Source organism: Pseudophryne corroboree, chromosome 5, assembly GCF_028390025.1.
Source record: "Pseudophryne corroboree isolate aPseCor3 chromosome 5, aPseCor3.hap2, whole genome shotgun sequence".
Classification (NCBI taxonomy): domain Eukaryota; kingdom Metazoa; phylum Chordata; class Amphibia; order Anura; family Myobatrachidae; genus Pseudophryne; species Pseudophryne corroboree.
In genome coordinates this window covers 139,833,079-139,850,424 of record NC_086448.1, presented here as the reverse complement: position 1 = coordinate 139,850,424, position 17,346 = coordinate 139,833,079, and the positions used below count along the sequence as shown (strand labels likewise).

At 42.8% G+C, this 17,346-nt stretch overlaps 1 protein-coding gene across 1 annotated transcript in view; it reads right to left on the bottom strand.

Moving 5' to 3' along the window:
* The window catches only part of ITGB8 (integrin subunit beta 8), a 243,159-nt gene that overhangs the window by 85,309 nt on the left and 140,504 nt on the right, over positions 1–17,346 (bottom strand). Inside the window, exon 4 of the mRNA XM_063921754.1 lies at positions 12,538–12,784. Coding sequence (XP_063777824.1) covers positions 12,538–12,784 — 247 coding nt within the window. The remainder of the gene's footprint in view (positions 1–12,537; positions 12,785–17,346) is intronic.

Here is a 17,346-nt window from a genome sequence, read left to right as displayed (position 1 = left end):
ACGTTGGCAATACAGCCTGTTGCAAAAATGCCATATTCTCAGAAGGAGAGTCCGGAGGTGCCTGACAAAAAGTTTCAAAGTAAGATAAAAAGGCGTCTGCAATACGGGTGGGATCTGTGGTGACATTACTCTTATCCGTATTGATTGAAGAAATACTGTATATCTATGACCCAGGGAGGATTTAATTAAGTTGGCCAGTAGTTTGCCAGGGCGATTGCCCCACCGAAAAAAACTGTTTGTTTTTTTAATTGAAGAGACAGTTGGGCACATTCTGTTTCAATGGTATCACAGGCACTTTTGGCATCTTTATATAAAGACCTGTTTAAATCAGTTGGGTCTACCAACAATTGTAAGTATGAGGCAGAGACTACTCTAGCTGCCTGAAGGAGTGTTAAACTCAATTTCTTCTGAGAGGTTGCGTAAGCCATCATATGGCCCCGCAATACTGGTTTTGATGCCTGCCAAAACAAATTAATATCGTCACTGTGAATACCATTATCAGTAGTATAATTCTGGAAGGATTGGGACAAAACTTTTGGAAGTCCTCAGACGCAGCTAAGTAATTAGGAAAACGTTAAAGGAGGAGAGCCTGGGGGTATTTAATTTCACCTGTAACTTAATTGGAGGCTGATCGGACACCAAGATATCTGCAATAATCGTCTTATTAATTCTATGAAGCAAAAAATCAGACGTTAGCCAATAATCCAACCTAGAGAAGGCATTATGGGGGTGGGAGAAAAATGAATATTCTCTGGATACCGGGTTGAAATACCTCCATGGATCCACTAATCTAAGAGAGTCAATAAGCAAGAAAAGGATCGTTGGTGTACTGCGGGTACCACCTCTCTGTCTGGGACAACCTGACACATCCAATGAATCATCAAGGGCAACATTTAATCACCACCTAAAATCAATGAGCCATCAACCCAGGTATGCAAGTTATCAAAAATCACAGAAAAAAAATACAGAGTTAGGTCCAGGTGGGGCATACAAATAGGCCAAGGTGAAGGGTTCATTTTCAATCAACACTTTTAAGAATAGAAACCTCCCTTCAGGATTCATCCATTCAGCAGTTATTTTATAACCGAGGTATTTATTAAAAAGGATAAGTACATCCCCCGCTTTTTAGAGGTATAAGAAGCACTACAAAATTCCTGTATCCAAACATCCCTGAGCGTGTTGGGGTCTGAAGCCCGCTGGTGCATCTCCTGTAAGAAGGCAATATCTGGACGAAATTTCTTAAGGTGACTTAATACTTTTTTCCGTTTAATGGACGTATTCAATCCTTCCACATTCCATTATAATAGAGTAAGGGTATTTTTCATGGAAGAGAACTGCTCAAGTAACGACAATGGGTCTAGGGTCATCCTACACCCGTCCTGGGATACCCAATCACAGAAAATCCCAGTCTTGGAAACTCTCACCTGTCCCAGCGAGCAGGCGAGAGAGGAGGAGGCATAATATAGAAAAATGATATGTCTGTCATAATAAATACATGCAGCCCAGGAAGTGTGTACTAAACAACAATATGCAATAACAATAACCTGTCAGTGTTTAAACATTTTATCTGAACCCAAGATGACGACCCATCGGGACGTTCCAATATGAATATGTATCTGAAAAGATAAGAGCACTCAAAAAAAAAACAACAAACAAACGGGCAGCACATCCAGTGTGCGACCACTGAACAGGAACAAAAACTGTAATGAACTCAACCACCCCCACAATATCTATCTAAGAATTAAAGACTTGAATTGTAAAGATCAGAAGGCATAATAAAATAGGGCTTCAACAATACACTTATCGGCCGACAAACATCAGTCATTGCTGACCATTGCACAGTGCCGAGAAGCTGAAGTTAAGGAGCGGAGGAAGCTCTGTGCTGCTTTGGGAGCTGTCAGAGTAACGGCGGAACACGCGTGTGGGCAGCGTGTGTTCAGCGTGCTTCTATGTCCATGTCTAAAACACTATAATGTTTAGCCAGTTAATACTCTATTATGCATAGTTGAATTCAGGTATTACTGTGGGGTAGTAGGCAGAGGATTAGAGCAGTACATGGAGACTTATATTACCACTTAACAAACAGTAATACAGTGATAGGAGGATTATATAGCACTGTATAGGTTGCCAAACTTTTTGATAACATGTGACAAATAGATGGCAATATTACAAATCCTACATAGATATACCATATGTTAGTAGCATAGGCGTGCGCAGCTAATTTTATTAGGGGGTGCACCGCAGGAGGGGCGCGTCTAGCACTATGTTACATTCTAGCAGTAAAATCACATGGCTTAATCTAATTTCTCCCTAGTTCCTAATAATGAAGTAGATATAATACACCCCAGAGAAATAAAACGAAATATAATGGTGCGACCACTGGCCGGTACTGACTGTCCGCTATGGCATAATCCTGAGTGCTAGCTGCCGCTGCACCTTATCGCTGCTTACACTTCCCCAACCTATCCCTGACCCAGTGGCGGAACTAGAGAGTGGTGGGCCTAGCTGCATATGCATTCTCCACCCCACGCCCCTAAGCACCTACACCCTAATCTTGAGTGGGACATTCTGAGAAGTACAGGAGATTTAGGGGGCTGAACATTTGAGTTTTAATATAACAAAAGTAATGTTTAAAATATACACATGTGCCATCACACTCCTCATCTACAGGACACCAGCATTTGTCACACATAGTGCCCATATTTCACATTGTGCCACACGGTATGAGCCAAATTCACATTATGTCACACCGTATGAGCCGAAAAAACATTATGCCACAAGGTATGAGCCAAAATATATATTATGCCACACAGAATCAGCCGAAATTCACATTATGCCACGTTATGAGCCGAACATTCACATTATGCCCAGCGCCGGCCCTAATCAATTTAATTAGCATCTCACTGGCTCCGAACGCCTTTGCCTGATTGACAGGCAGAGGCGGTCGTGGGGCAGGAGGAGGCATGCCAATGGGGGGGAGGCGTAGTTGTACAGGCAGGGAGCTACTTGCCAGGTACAAAAGCATCACCGCCGTGCGATGTTCTGTACCTGTGCGTGGGGGGGGGGGGCAGGGCACCCCCCCCCCGAATGTCAGAGTAAATGATCGAAGCTGTCAGAGTAAATGATCTACGATCAACTCAACTCTGAATTACCCCCAGTGTTCCTCCTGCTCCTCATAGATCATGTATGCTGCAGCAGACTAGGAACAGAGGGGTGGGGTCAGAACTTTGGGGCCCCTGAGCCTCAGAACATGGCTGTACTCTTCGCATCTCCATGTTGCCGGGCCTGCTAACACACACAGACACACACACACACACACACACACACACACACACACACTGTCAAATACACTGACACAAACCTTATGTTCTCCTTCCTGACCAGGCTCCATGGGATGGCTGTTGTTGTTACAGAGCCACCTGGCCCAGCAAGAGAAAGCAGGGCTGTACAGTGCACACAGATTGCCGGGCTCAGGAAACGTTGGGGGCGTGGCCTAATCGTGGGTCCCGTGACCACGCCCACTTATAGAAAACCCTTTGAAATCAGCAGCAACTGGCCAGCCGGGGCAGGGAGAAGAGGCAGCGCAGCGGCGCACAGGACCTGCAGCAAGATGGGTTCACTCTACTGTTCTGTAGCAGGCATGGCGTGTGGGGGGTGCCGCACATTAGGGGGTGCCTGTGCGCACCAGGCACCCCCCGTGCGCACGCCTATGGTTAGTAGGATAAGCCTATGAATATTGGCCCTCATTCCGAGTTGTTCGCTCGCAAGCTGCTTTTAGCAGCATTGCACACGCTAAGCCGCCGCCTACTGGGAGTGAATCTTAGCTTATCAAAATTGTGAACGAAAGATTCGCAATATTGCGAAAAGACTTCTCTGTGCAGTTTCTGAGTAGCTCGAGACTTACTCTGCCAGTGCGATCAGTTCAGTGCTAGTCGTTCCTGGTTTGACGTCACAAACACACCCAGTGTTCGCCCAGACACTCCTCCGTTTCTCCAGCCACTCCCGCGTTTTTACCAGAAACGGTAGCGTTTTTTCAAACACTCCCATAAAACGGCCAGTTTCCACCCAGAAACACCCACTTCCTGTCAATCACATTACGATCTCCAGAACGAAGAAAAAACCTCGTAATGCCGTGAGTAAAATACCTAACTGCATAGCAAATTTACTTGGCGCAGTCGCAGTGCGAACATTACGCATGTGCAGTTAGCGGAAAATCGCTGCAATGCGAAGAAAATTACCGAGCGAACAACTCGGAATGACCACCATTGTGAGGCATCTGTGAGAAAATTGACCAAACATAGGTGCAACAAATGTTTCACTATTAACCTATAATACTATCCAAATGAATGCACAGATGCTGCAGTTGCCAATCTTCCTGATTACATGTAAGAAACAGATGGCAACAATATCAACCTAATACTGTGCACTTACAGGAGAAACTTATGAATGCTGTGTGATGTCTGAGATAAAATTTAGCAGACAAATGCAACAAATGTTTTAACATCAACACCTAGAATTATTCAATGAATACACAGTTGCTATGTGTTATTAGTGAGTTATAGTAATAAAACTTGTATTTAAACTAACACCACCTGTGAATATGCAGTACAAATAAAAACGTCTCCTATAATAATAATCTCTGGATAATTAAAGGTGATGCATGAGTCATTGATCTAGTGATACACCCATATTGAGGCATTACTACGTATAAGCTGAAGTGCATTACCTATTGGAAGTGGATTTAAAAGACTGATGCATTATTTACTGGTCCAATGATATACATAGATTTGAATGTGATTAGTTGAGAAGGTGTTACTAGTCCTAAATAATGAGGGTGCTTCTCCTCTAAGGAGAATGAATATAATAAACAACTCTCACCATATTCATTTCTCGGCGCAGTTAGTATGACTATAGGAATATTGTAAATTATGTGTGTGACAAATCAATAGTGGCTAGAGCGTCCTCTATTTAAATTGGATGCAATAATAATTATCTCACTCCATCTGGTCTATATCTAATATAGAGTTTATATCCAGTATTGTACTGCCAATTTTAGTACCTACACTCTCCAATTTCTTTACTGCATTACTATAATGTTCACATACACTAATCGAGTGTGAATGTCCCACTAGAGTGTAAAGTATACAAGTGTAAGCTCCCATAAAATTATTATTTATTATTGAATATTCAGATTACCATTGGGAGACAAAGTGTGGGTGAACAAAGTAATACAAGATTACTGGCTTAATGCATGATAAATGTCACATTTATTTGGACATTAGAATAAAACACGTGGACACACATTTTTAATCTTTATTCACTTTTATTAACATTCATTGCACCTGTGTATGTTTTGTCTATGTCAATAATGTTAACCTCTATGTTTCGCCCCAACTCGTAGTTTAAACATGATAATTTCACATTAATTTTTATGATAATAATAATAAAAGTTAAGTTTTAAGTGGATGTGACAATCAGATCACTCCTCTTCGTGTGCACCGACAATACAGTCTTTTTTCCTCTCTTTCCCTCTGCTTTGGGAGAACCAAAGTAGAAAGGCTTTCCGCCATGAATTACCCTCAGCTTGGCCGGGTAAAGAAGGGCAAAACGAATATTCTTCGCAAAGAGTTCCTTACAAAGTGTAGAGAATTTTCGATGCTTGGCAGAGACTTCAAAGGAAAAATCTTGGAACAGCAAAATCCAGGAGTCCTCATAGCATAGAGAAGTAGATTTACAATAGGCCTCCAGCAATATCACCCTATCAAGGTAATTCAATAATTTGAAGACAACTGGTCTCGGACATTGATTAGGGGTCTGACGGTCGGTACCGACTTGGTGTGCCCGTTCCACCAAGAAAAGGACATCAGAGGAAACATCCAAAGTATTCGGAAGCCTGGAAGAAACTAATGAAAGGAGTTCTTTAGGTTTAACACTTTCCCTTAAGCCAATAAATTGCAGATTATTTCTCCTGTTCCGATGTTCAAGATCCTCAACCTTGTCATGAAGTGAAGTAATGGTGGCCTCCCAAGAATGTAGTATAGGGTATCTGTTTGGATGGTCGACCATGTTATGGTCGACAGTCATTAGGTCAACCGCTATTGGTCAACATTGACATGTTTGACAGGAACAAATGGGCGACACATGAAAATGGTCGACACCAGACAGGTCGACACATGAAAAAGTCGACATGGCTTATTTAAAAAAAAAAAGATTTTTAACTTTTTCATACTTTACCATCCATGTGGGCAACAATTGGAAACGATAACCTGTGCCGAGTGCATCAGTAGCAGAGCGAGGCACCGTGCCCGCAGCATGGTGAGAGAAGCAAGCCATGCAAGGGGACGCGGTACACTAATTGGGGTTCCTGGTCATGTTACGGAAAAAATGACACCAAAAACTGTTAAAAATCCATATTGATCTTTTAATGTGTCGACATGTCCTATGTCGACCATTTTCATGTGCTATTAGTTCATGTCGACCATATCTATGTCGACCAATAATGGTCGACCTAATGAACCTTAACATGGTCGACCATTCATACCAGTAGTATAGATTTTACTTCGTAAAGGTCATCTTCCAAGGCAGATATCCTATCTTCAGCTTCAATCAATCTCTTAGTATGCTGTGACAGCTGTGAGGTTACGTTATTAATTACCTCTGTTAGGGGAGCCAATTTAGTATCCATCAGGGGAGATAGAATGTCAGAGATCTCCTTAGCCCTCTGTGCAGGGGAAGAATACAAGGCATCTGTATTGTCACCGCCCATTGACGATGCAGGAGAAGAAGTTGCATCAAGTACTGAGGATTTATCTTTGGATTTGCCAGTTTGGGAGCCCCTAGGGTAGTAAGGGGTTTTAGCCACATATTTCTCCATAACACAAAGCACAGAGTTGACGTCACAGTAGAAGATAAATATCAGAATATCAATAAGCAAAGAGGCAAATTCACAAATGAAGGTCAGCAGAAGGGCAGGATTTCGACTACTGGCGGAGAAGAACAGAGTAATATCAGCAATCCTGTATAGAAGCAAAAATACGTACTAAAGGATTGCACTATATTTCCGTGGAAAACCAGCAGCTTAGGAAGTGGTGAAGCTCCAAAATCCTGGAATGTCTAGGAAGAAAAGGGTGTCTTGGTAGTGTAAGGCATTATACAGGGGTCCCCTCAGCAGGAGATAGTGATGTCACTGCAGGGAAACCAGTTCCCACTAACTCAGTGTGTAGCTGCGCAGTCCACGCTGCAGCCCTGATCCTGGGCCAGTATGCAGGTAATGGCAGGAGAGGGACAAAGGCACAGGAGCCTTCAATGCAGCCTAGCTGGCATGAATCTGATAGAACTTCTCAGTCTGTTTCTATCAGCTGCTGCCGGCGCCTCAGCATAGCACCCGACAAGCAGCAAGTCAGGATGGAGAGCCGGGCTGCTGGAATAAATGCGGCTAATCAGGATGGAGAGCGGGGCCGCCGATCTCAATGCAACCTGTCAGGATGGAGAGCGGGACCGCGTGCAGCACGATGGTGGCCGCAGGAGGCGTTTCGACAATGCGGAGCTGGAGTCCGGTGTAACTATAGGAGCAGGGTGCCAGTCCTCAGCGAGGACACTTGCCGCACCGATCCCAAGCACAGGAGAGGGTGCGGGGGGGCGCAGTAACGGCAGGAATGCTCCAAAAAGCTGACTCAGAGACATCGCGGCCCAGAAGCTCACATAAAACACGTCCTCAATACAAGGCATGCTCAACGGAAGTCCTCAAGTGGTTAATTCTTAACGTCTGCAACCAGCTATCCTTACCTGCTGCACACTGTTCAACGTGCAATGAATTCACCAAATTGTGTACTGAACACTTCACCTATATGCGTATCCACCACTGGATCAAATCTGGTCTGCTTTGGACACAGAGTTCTATTGGGCCTCTGCCATTATATTTAATAGCTCAGCTTACTAAAGGTAATATTAAGGGTTCAATTGCTTTTTGGTATTCTTCAATATTGAGCTTTTACCCAGATGATAAATCTAAAACCCAACTACAATGGAAAGCAGAGGATAATACTACAGTACATTTACAATTAAACAATGGGAAACAATTATCTCAATGCACATTTTGGGGGGAATTCAATTGTTTGAAAAGTCAGTTGGATGTCTGTTTTTTCCCCATCTAATAGACAGGAACAAACAGACACCCAACCGACTTTTCAAACAATTGAATTCCACCCTTTATGTCTACACTGAATTATAATTTAAAGTATTCCATAGATTGTATCTTACTCCAGTAATACTTCATAAGATGTGGTCATCACAATCTAAATTTTGTTGGAGGAAGTGCACAGCCCAAGGTGGTTATTACATATCTGTTGGTCTTCTCAATGTATCCAATAACTTTGGGACAAGATGTTTAAATTAATTTCTAAAGTTATAGATTATATAATACAACCCTCTCCATTAATTGCCCTGCTTCGAGCCTATGCCATAGATATTCCAAAACAACAGTATGTAGTAGGTCAAATACTAATAGCTATTAAAGTTCAATAGCTAGATAATGGAAAAAAAACCTCACCATCTCCACTAAGTACATGTATAGCTACTCTAAGGTACAGTTTGCCTATAAGATGGAGACATTGGGAATTCCACAGCCACTGCCAGACTTACCACTCTGTTACATGGCTTGGTTGGCATAGATTTATTAGTGGTCAAGAAGAAGATGATCTCCTTAAGACTGTGCCTTCACCAACATCTGGGGATCTTCTATAATCTTTAGTTTATGCAGTTGATATGTTCTGTCTGTAAAGTTTAGAGAATATGCCTAATGGTGTTTACATACTGTAACTGCATTTTATGTGTTAAAGATTGCATTGTGGCTCTTTATTCATTTGTTAATTATCTTTTCCTTTTTCTGTATACTTTTGTCCATATTATTTATTTGCAAAAATGTATAAAAAAATAAACTATTATGGAAAGAAAGTGACTAGCTGGTGCTGCTGGATGTCACCCAGAGGCATCACTTACTTTAAGTACACCCGGTGCAGCTCCGGGAAAAGGGGCGGGACCTTACAGGAGGGGGCGTAGCTTCATGTCCCAACCACCGTTTTTTCATCACTCCGGCGGTTCAGGAGGTGGGGCTGCCCTCCGGGGATAGCCGTGGCTGCAGTACTGGCCCCTACACAGTGTCAGGAGCCGAGTGCGGCACATAATGTAACAGTGCAGCACTCGGTTCCTATCACTGAGCAGGAAATGGCATTTTGGTGACACCACTCGGCGGGTGACACCTGGATGCGGGCCGCACCCCCATTGTGACGCCACTGCTGTCACCATCATTGTGTGTAGTTGCACCAGCATACCAGCACCCACAAGACACGTGTTTCCAGGCAGGCATATCTGCCTTCAGGGTAGAGATAATTTTAAGCAAGAAAAAATTACCCTTCTGATTCAATCAGTCAGGTAACAAACTTCTTAGGGGGGCACACTTATACCAGAATTATGGCTGTTAAACTTTTATTGATCCATCTTAAAAAAGACTACAGACAAGACAACATAAAATACACATATGTGGCAGTGATATTTTTATATCACCTCATGTGTATGGATCAGGGTGGTGTAAATTACTTCATCCCCCTATTTTAGGTCATGAGATAATTTGATTAGCTAATAGTTTTAATAATCTACACTTTGCAATTAGTGGTCGCACATAGGACTAACCACACTGAGAATAAGTTTTGCTTATTAAAGCTTGGTGAATATTATTTATATATTGCGTATACTGTACATTCCATCACTCCTGGGTATAGTCTACTGCAGTGGTTCTCAACCTCGGTCCTCAAGTACCCCCCAACAGTTCATGTTTTCCAGGTCTCCACACAGGATTGCAAGTGAAATAATTTGCTCCACCTGTGAGTCTTTAAAAATGTGTCAGTGAGTAATGAATACACATGTTCAACTGCTAGGTGACCTGGATAACAAGAACTGATGGGGGTACTTGAGGACCAAGCTTGGGAACCACTGGTCTACTGTATGGGAAATATATATATATGGATTTGATCCTGAACAAAGAGGTTTTTGAGAACTTCTAGGACTGCATCGTCCTGGATAGTCCTGAGCGATTTTAATTAATCACCTCACATCCACAATTATTGGTACATGTTTTTACTGTATAAGACCCTTTAATCATAGGGAGATTCCAAATTGGTACAGTAGTATTAACCTAGTAGTGTGCTGCAGACACACCTATTCCAATTTGGATATCCAACAGCAAAAAAAGTTTTATGTGTTGAGCAATGAGCATGCAACATTTCTGACTTACGTTTGCCAGCCATAACAATCTTGCAATACAGTATGTAACACCTGGTTCCAACATTCACTCACATCTCTACTTTGTACTTCATGGTAAAATGATGAAACTAGTTTTTATGTCAATCAAAGGTTGCCTTCTCATTAAACTTGACCCAGCCTACAACATGTCTGCTTCCATGTCAGTAGGTGGAGGCCAAACACCCATGCAAGGATCGATAAAATCCATATCCCATTAGACTGTAACCTTTTAAGTTGGCTCAATGTGTCTTAAGGTGGGTACACACTAGAGCGATGTCGGCACGACATGCCGTATTGTAACGACATATCACTTACATCGCTCAGTGTGTATGGGTGATATGCACACTCCCATGGTTGCAAATGACATTGCTAGGTCTGATGTGCTGCACATCAAACCTAGCAATATCGCTAGCGTCCTTGATTATGCTAATGAAGGATGGAACATGATCGTTCTGTCCTTCATTAACATCATACCAATGTGTGCGGGCAATCCCCGATGACGTGCTTTCTTTCCAATGTCGTTTCAGTATGTAACCAGTTTTAATGATTTTTTATTGTGATGTTCCTGATAATTTATACATGGTCTTACGGAACCGTCCTTCCTCGTTACAAAGAAAAATTAAAGATTGAAGCTAAAGCTGTAGAAAAAAAATTTCTTAAGGTTTCTATCTAAATAACTATCTAACGCTTTAAGGAGGAATATATGCGACCAAGAGCTGGCGATACCCACCCCTGGAGCCGCCACTGCTTGGCACACAAAACAACAAGTTTTTTATAAAACAATCTTCAGGTCAAGGCACATATTTATGTTTCAGTATTATGGTAACTCTGCATTAACAGTCTTTTACTAACCGCAGTTGCTACTAACCATAGATACACAATTCATTCAACACATTTTGCCCAGTAACTTTGTGAGCAAGTCACATAGTTACACCCCTCATTGCCCTGGCATAGGAGATGGCAGCATTTAATGGGGAGACGCCTTGCTAAGTGATTTCACACGTCTAAGATGTTTGGGAAAGAATAAAATACATATATCGGGCTTAGAAGGACCCCACAATCACTGACATTTGGAGGAGTAATAAGTGCACATCTGATTGCATGCTAAGGACACGCTTTCATATTGATTGTGGAACAGTCCAGACATAAGTGCGATGCACACCTGCTTGCATGTTAGTGAATCCAGCAGGAAATCTGCATGGTGGAATGCATAAAAGTATCAGCTCAACTCAGTTATCACTTTAGGATCAACTGTTTCATTCATTTCATCTCCCAGTATTCAGGTGCATTTACAGTATGTGCCTAGCTCGTGCTCAGCAAGGCAATCCCTTATCTACCATCAGGGCCGGCGACAGGGGTAGTCAAAGGGGACACCTGTATCGGGCCCCAAGACTAAGAGGGGCCCCAGGGATACACCACTTAGTGGCCGGCAGTTATGTTAGTCATCTTGTCCAGATAGGGCAGCGACCTGTAGAGAGTGACAGGAGCCTCTCACACACAGTGACTGTGTGGCGCGAGTGTGCACCCGCTCTTCCGGGTCCAGCTCAGTAATGGGACATGGCAGCTCCCCTGACCAGGATTCCCGTGCCCTGTGCCGGCCTCTTCTGGAGGGGTGTGAGGTCTGCATGGTACCTGCTGTGCAGTGTTCGGGTCTAGGTACTGGGGAGTGCAGCGCAGGTGAGTCTTTCCTCATGTTAAGAGTGGCTTATATATAATCTGAGGGGGTCCCAGAGACAACACTGTACCGGGCCCCAAGATTTCTGTTGCCAGCCCTGTCTACCATTATATAATATGTTAAATGATGTGACCCCACAGATGTCTCAATCTTGGTCCACAAATCTATGCATTTCCATAACAAAAAATACGCCTTGATACACAAAATGGCATTTGTGCTATGTATCCTAAATGATGAGCTTTTGTAAATTAGCCTTAATTAAAATATTTTGGGGCTTATTCAATGAATTGTGATGGTCCCAAGGTGCCTTCCCTATGTTTGGCAAAGACACATCACATCCTGTAGCAGCAATGCATTTTGTTAAAGTAAACTGAAGGTGGCCATCCACTGTATGGAAGAACGAGGGTCTGTGACTGAATTATGGGGGTGAATGTGGTCACAGAGCAGCATAAAGTGACACATGGATTTATACATAGTTCACGTAGAAGGAGTCATATGACTAAATGACTTTGCCATCTGAAAGAGATGCAGTTCTAGGGTTGGCATAGAGTAAAACATATTCTCACCTGCACTGATTCTTGATCTTCTCAGGATGAACGCTGATATACGGAGATACAGGCTTATCCACAAATGATCCAAATCCAAATCGAATGTCATTAGAAAAGTCTGCCATTTTCTGGAATAAGTCAAATCCAATGGAATTAAGTTTTTTTATACTTTTCCCCATTGAAGCAGAGACGTCAACCAAATAATAGATATCCACAGGATATTTCTCCAGGCGGTGTACTTTTAGCATGAAGCTTACTTTAGTACCTGGGCAAAAGAGAAAAGTACAACTTAGGCAAAAATGCAACCGTCAACACACATGATGATAATTTATTCTAATATTTTATTTATATACAGTAGCACTTTTCTCCAAAGGAGAAAATAATTTCATCTGCACTAATACTGGTAACTTAGGGGGTGATTCAGAGCTGTTCATAGATGTGCTAAATTTAGTGTGCCTGCATTGTCCGGACCTTGCCCCACCAACGGCGTTCTAACGCCATTGGCATGCCCCCTCCCACTCCGCGACCACCTCTGCCTGTCAATCAGGCAGAGGCAATTGCACCAGTGAGATGCTTTCGCATCTCACTGGGTCTCACTGGGTGTGCAACACTAGACAAAGGGCTTCAGACTGCGATCACTGCTGTCGCAGCGATTGGGTCGGAATTAGGCCCTGAGTCAGCATCTCCAAATTAGTTAGCACGACAATTGCTTGTCTGGGACTTGTGGTTCCACAGAGACTTCTATAAATAGAGACTGTGTATTTATGAATTGAGAATGTGTACAGTATCTAATGTTCATATGAACCTCTAATACCACTTTCAGACAGAAGCCAGGGCTTGGACCCTGTCGCTGTCCAAGTTTTGAACATGTGTTGGACCCAGGTCACAGCTCCTACTGAACCCAGGTCATAGTGCTGGCCAGGAGGCTGCACGGTCTGCGTCCCAGGACTTCGTTCAGCACCCTGCTTGCAAGTGCCAGCAGCAGTATCGCCCTGCACACCATCTGCCTGCCAGAGCAAAAAGCATGGTCCCAGTAATGTCAGAATCATCAGAATCAGCTTTATTGGCCAGGTATACTTGCGTATACTGGGAATTTGTCTTCGGTTTGCTATACAACAGCCAAGTAGGTAACAAATAAGCAGGTGGGGGCGGCAAGTAAAGTCATACAGATAGGTATACCGTAGGGACACAAGTTAGTTACATTTACGTCTAGTCAGCCAATGTTCAGGAGTTCAGCGGGCGGACTTGCTAATTAATTAGCGGGAACCATTGTTAAGAAGAACATATACACCTAAGAGGTACATGAAAACCACGCCTGTCACAAAAATAAATCAGACAATTTGCCCAGTGCCATAAATATAATTAATTATAAAAGTGACATCATACTCTTCCATAAATTAATTTAAAAAAAAAAAAACATTTCTTTAGCACTTTACCATTATAAGGTTAAAAAATGTTCTTGACCTGATGTAGAGAAAATAAACTACAGTACAGGAAAGATTCCCATAAAAGCCAGCTCACTGCAAGAAAGTACTGAGACTAGCCAAGATTGTTTATGCTATTTATCAAAGAGTGACTCTTAGCAGCTGAACAGCTTTAACACTAATAAACTGAGCTATGTGCAAACACGGATAACCTGACAATGCTCATTGTGGATGTAACCCATGGAATGCTGGGGTAAATAACAAGGCCTTTCAGTGCAGATGATTGAGCATGTTAGAGAGTTCCACCTGAACTGTGGTCAGTCACTATGGGACAGCAGTGTATACATAATTAGGGATCATTCATCCCTGAGCAGAAGTATCTTGTATAGTATGTGATGATGGATGGAATGATAAGGCAAGCATTAACGTTATGTTATGCTGCATTGACTGAGATCAGTAAGTTTGGTCTAGGTGTAGGAATTTGGTAAAATATCATCTAACATGCAGAAAGAGAGGAATCTAAATGTGCAGATGGTCAAAACAGGTTGGGATCGGGTGACCGGGGGTCGGGATCCCGGTGGTCAACATACCGACACTGGGATCCCGACCGCCAATATGCTGACAGGGGAGAGAGCGCAATGAAGACCCTTGCCCATTGCGGGCTCGCTGCAGGCTCGCGCCCACTCTATGGGGTAAATTTACTAAGATGGGAATTCTATTTAAGATGGGATGTTGCCCATAGCAACCAATCAGATTCCAGGTATTATCTTCTAATCTAGAAGGTGCTAGATAAATGAGAAGTAGAATCTGATTGGTTGCTATGGGCAACATCCCATCTTAAATAGAACTCCCATCTCAGTACAGTTACCCCTAAGGGTGTCGTGGACACCCACGAGTGGGAATAGTTCTGGGCCCCCTGATGAGTGATGTTACTCAGGAGCAAATTTACTGTATTGAGATCATTTATTGCGTGCTGAGAAGATGTGCCTTACACGAGAATCTATGCTGAATGTCAGTGATGGTTCTCTGTCTACTGTTGTCCCATGCTGCTTGTATTTGTGTATAAGGGGAGTGGCATTTGTGTTATTAATGGATATTTGACGTCTTTATCCCAGTATGTTGTGTTACTGTGATAATCTAATGGGACTTGTAGTTGAGTAGCTTGTGGTGTTTATTAGGGTTCTGTATGGCATGGCTAGTGTGTCTGTGCTTATAGGGAGATGTACTGTATCAAACCTTCTGGAGAGGATAGATGGAGAAATTGCCCATAGCAACAAGTCAGCTTTCAGCTATCATTGTATAGAACGTACTTGATAAATGATAGCTAGAAGCTGATTGGATGGATATGATATGATAGATGTTTAGTACGGGATGTGGTTACAATCCCGGAAGTCGGGGTGCAGGCAATCATGTGATAAACACCGGATTCCCGACACCACTCGGAAACCCAAAGCCAGACTTCCCTAAGATTAGTATTGGGGTCACTGTTAGGGTTAGGGCTGGGGGGGGGGGAGGGGTAGGGTTAGACACTGGAGAGAGGGTTAGTCATAGCCGCTTCTCCCAAGGTCTTAGCCCAAGCCGACAACCCCTGAATCTTAGCCCTAGCCACCCCCCTAAGCGGGTTAGGATTAGAGTCGGGGACAGCGGAGGGGTAAAATAATTACACCGTCTCCTTTTGGCGTTCTCATTGTCGGGATGCCAGTGTCGGTCATGTGACCATCGGCATCCCAACCACCGGTAAATTGCATCACACCATTAGGTCTAGGTGGTGGCACTGTGTTTCACCCAATATTTGTCTTATATTTCTTTATGCTTGTTAAGAAGCTCTGAGTTGATATGTGGCCTGCCTTTAGAATTCTGTCTTTCCAGAATTCATCCATTACCCTCTGGATAAACAGACAACTGCAGAGAAATGACAGCAGATCCTTTGTATGGCTGGTTAGAGAGCTACTAGGGCTGTTTTATTTAGCAAAGCAGAATTTAGAGGTGAGTGAGTTGGTATCCGTTTGGATGGTCGACCATGTTAAGGTCGACCACTATTGGCCTACGTTGAAATGGTCCACATGGACATATGGTCAACACATGAAAATTGTTGACACAAGACATGCCGACACATGAAAAGGTCGCCGTGGCTTTTTCATACTTTACCATCCACGTGGACTACGATTGGGAATGGTAACCTGTGCAGAGCGCAGCGGTAGTGGAGCGAGGCACCTTGCCCGCGCTCGCCATGCAAGCGGATGTGGTATACTAATTGGGGTTCATGCTCATGTTACAGAAAAAATGACACCAAAAACAGTAAAAAAAAATCCATGTCGACCTTTTTTATGTGTTGACCTGCCCTGTGTCGACCATTTTCATGTGTCAACTATTAGTCCATGTCGACCAATAGAGGTCGACCTAATGTCAACCTTAACATGGTCGACCACTCATACCAGAAGTGAGTGAGTTGTAGTGTAACTCATCACTGTTTCACAGAGATGCAAAGTTCTGGTGACTCAAATCTGATTTTGCCTTGTCATTCGCAGTGTATTTATAAATTTAGCAGAATTAAAATCTATAAATAAAGGTGCGAGAATGACACAGTCATATCATTCTGCTCTGTGCTATGCTTGGGGCAGGGCTAGGAATTCTGGGTAGGAGGAATTCCGCTCCAAACACTCATGGCAAAATTCCCTCCAGACAATTCCCACTCAAATGTATAATAAGGCAAATACAGTAATGAACATTTGGCTCCCAAAGTATGTGAATGACTTAGAAAACAAAATCATGAATTATTCCACACAGTAAGTATCCTGTTGTGAAGCTTATATAGCTTTATTTTTCATATAGTATATTATTATCATTGTCATTAATGTAACACTAAAACACAAAGGGGGAGATTCATATGTTGGAAAAGTCAGTTGGGACTATTTTTTCCTATCTGATAGACAGGAAAAAACAGACACCCAACCGACTTTTCAAACATTTGAATTCCAGCCAAAGACTCTAGTATTCTTACTGTATATGGACACTTACACATTTGGATACTGAGCATGGGATAAATATTTTTAAATATAAATCTAAACTTTTATTCAATATTATTTAAATATGATGGGAGGCGCAATATAAATAAACTCTACTGTACAGTGAAGATAAACTGGAGAGACATACAACAAAAATTGTGAAATAACATTGTCAAAATTTACACTAAGGGGCATATTTATCACAATCTGTAGATGGAATGTGATAAATCCAAACAAATCCGCAATGCAATAACTGAATACAGATATGCCGCTTAGTGCCAGCAGGGATGTGAGCTGTCTTGTCTAAATAGGGCAGTTGACTGTAGGCGGTATGGCCGCAGCCTCAGATTGACAGGAGCCTTTCACACACAGGACTGTGCCGCACCAGTGTGCACACG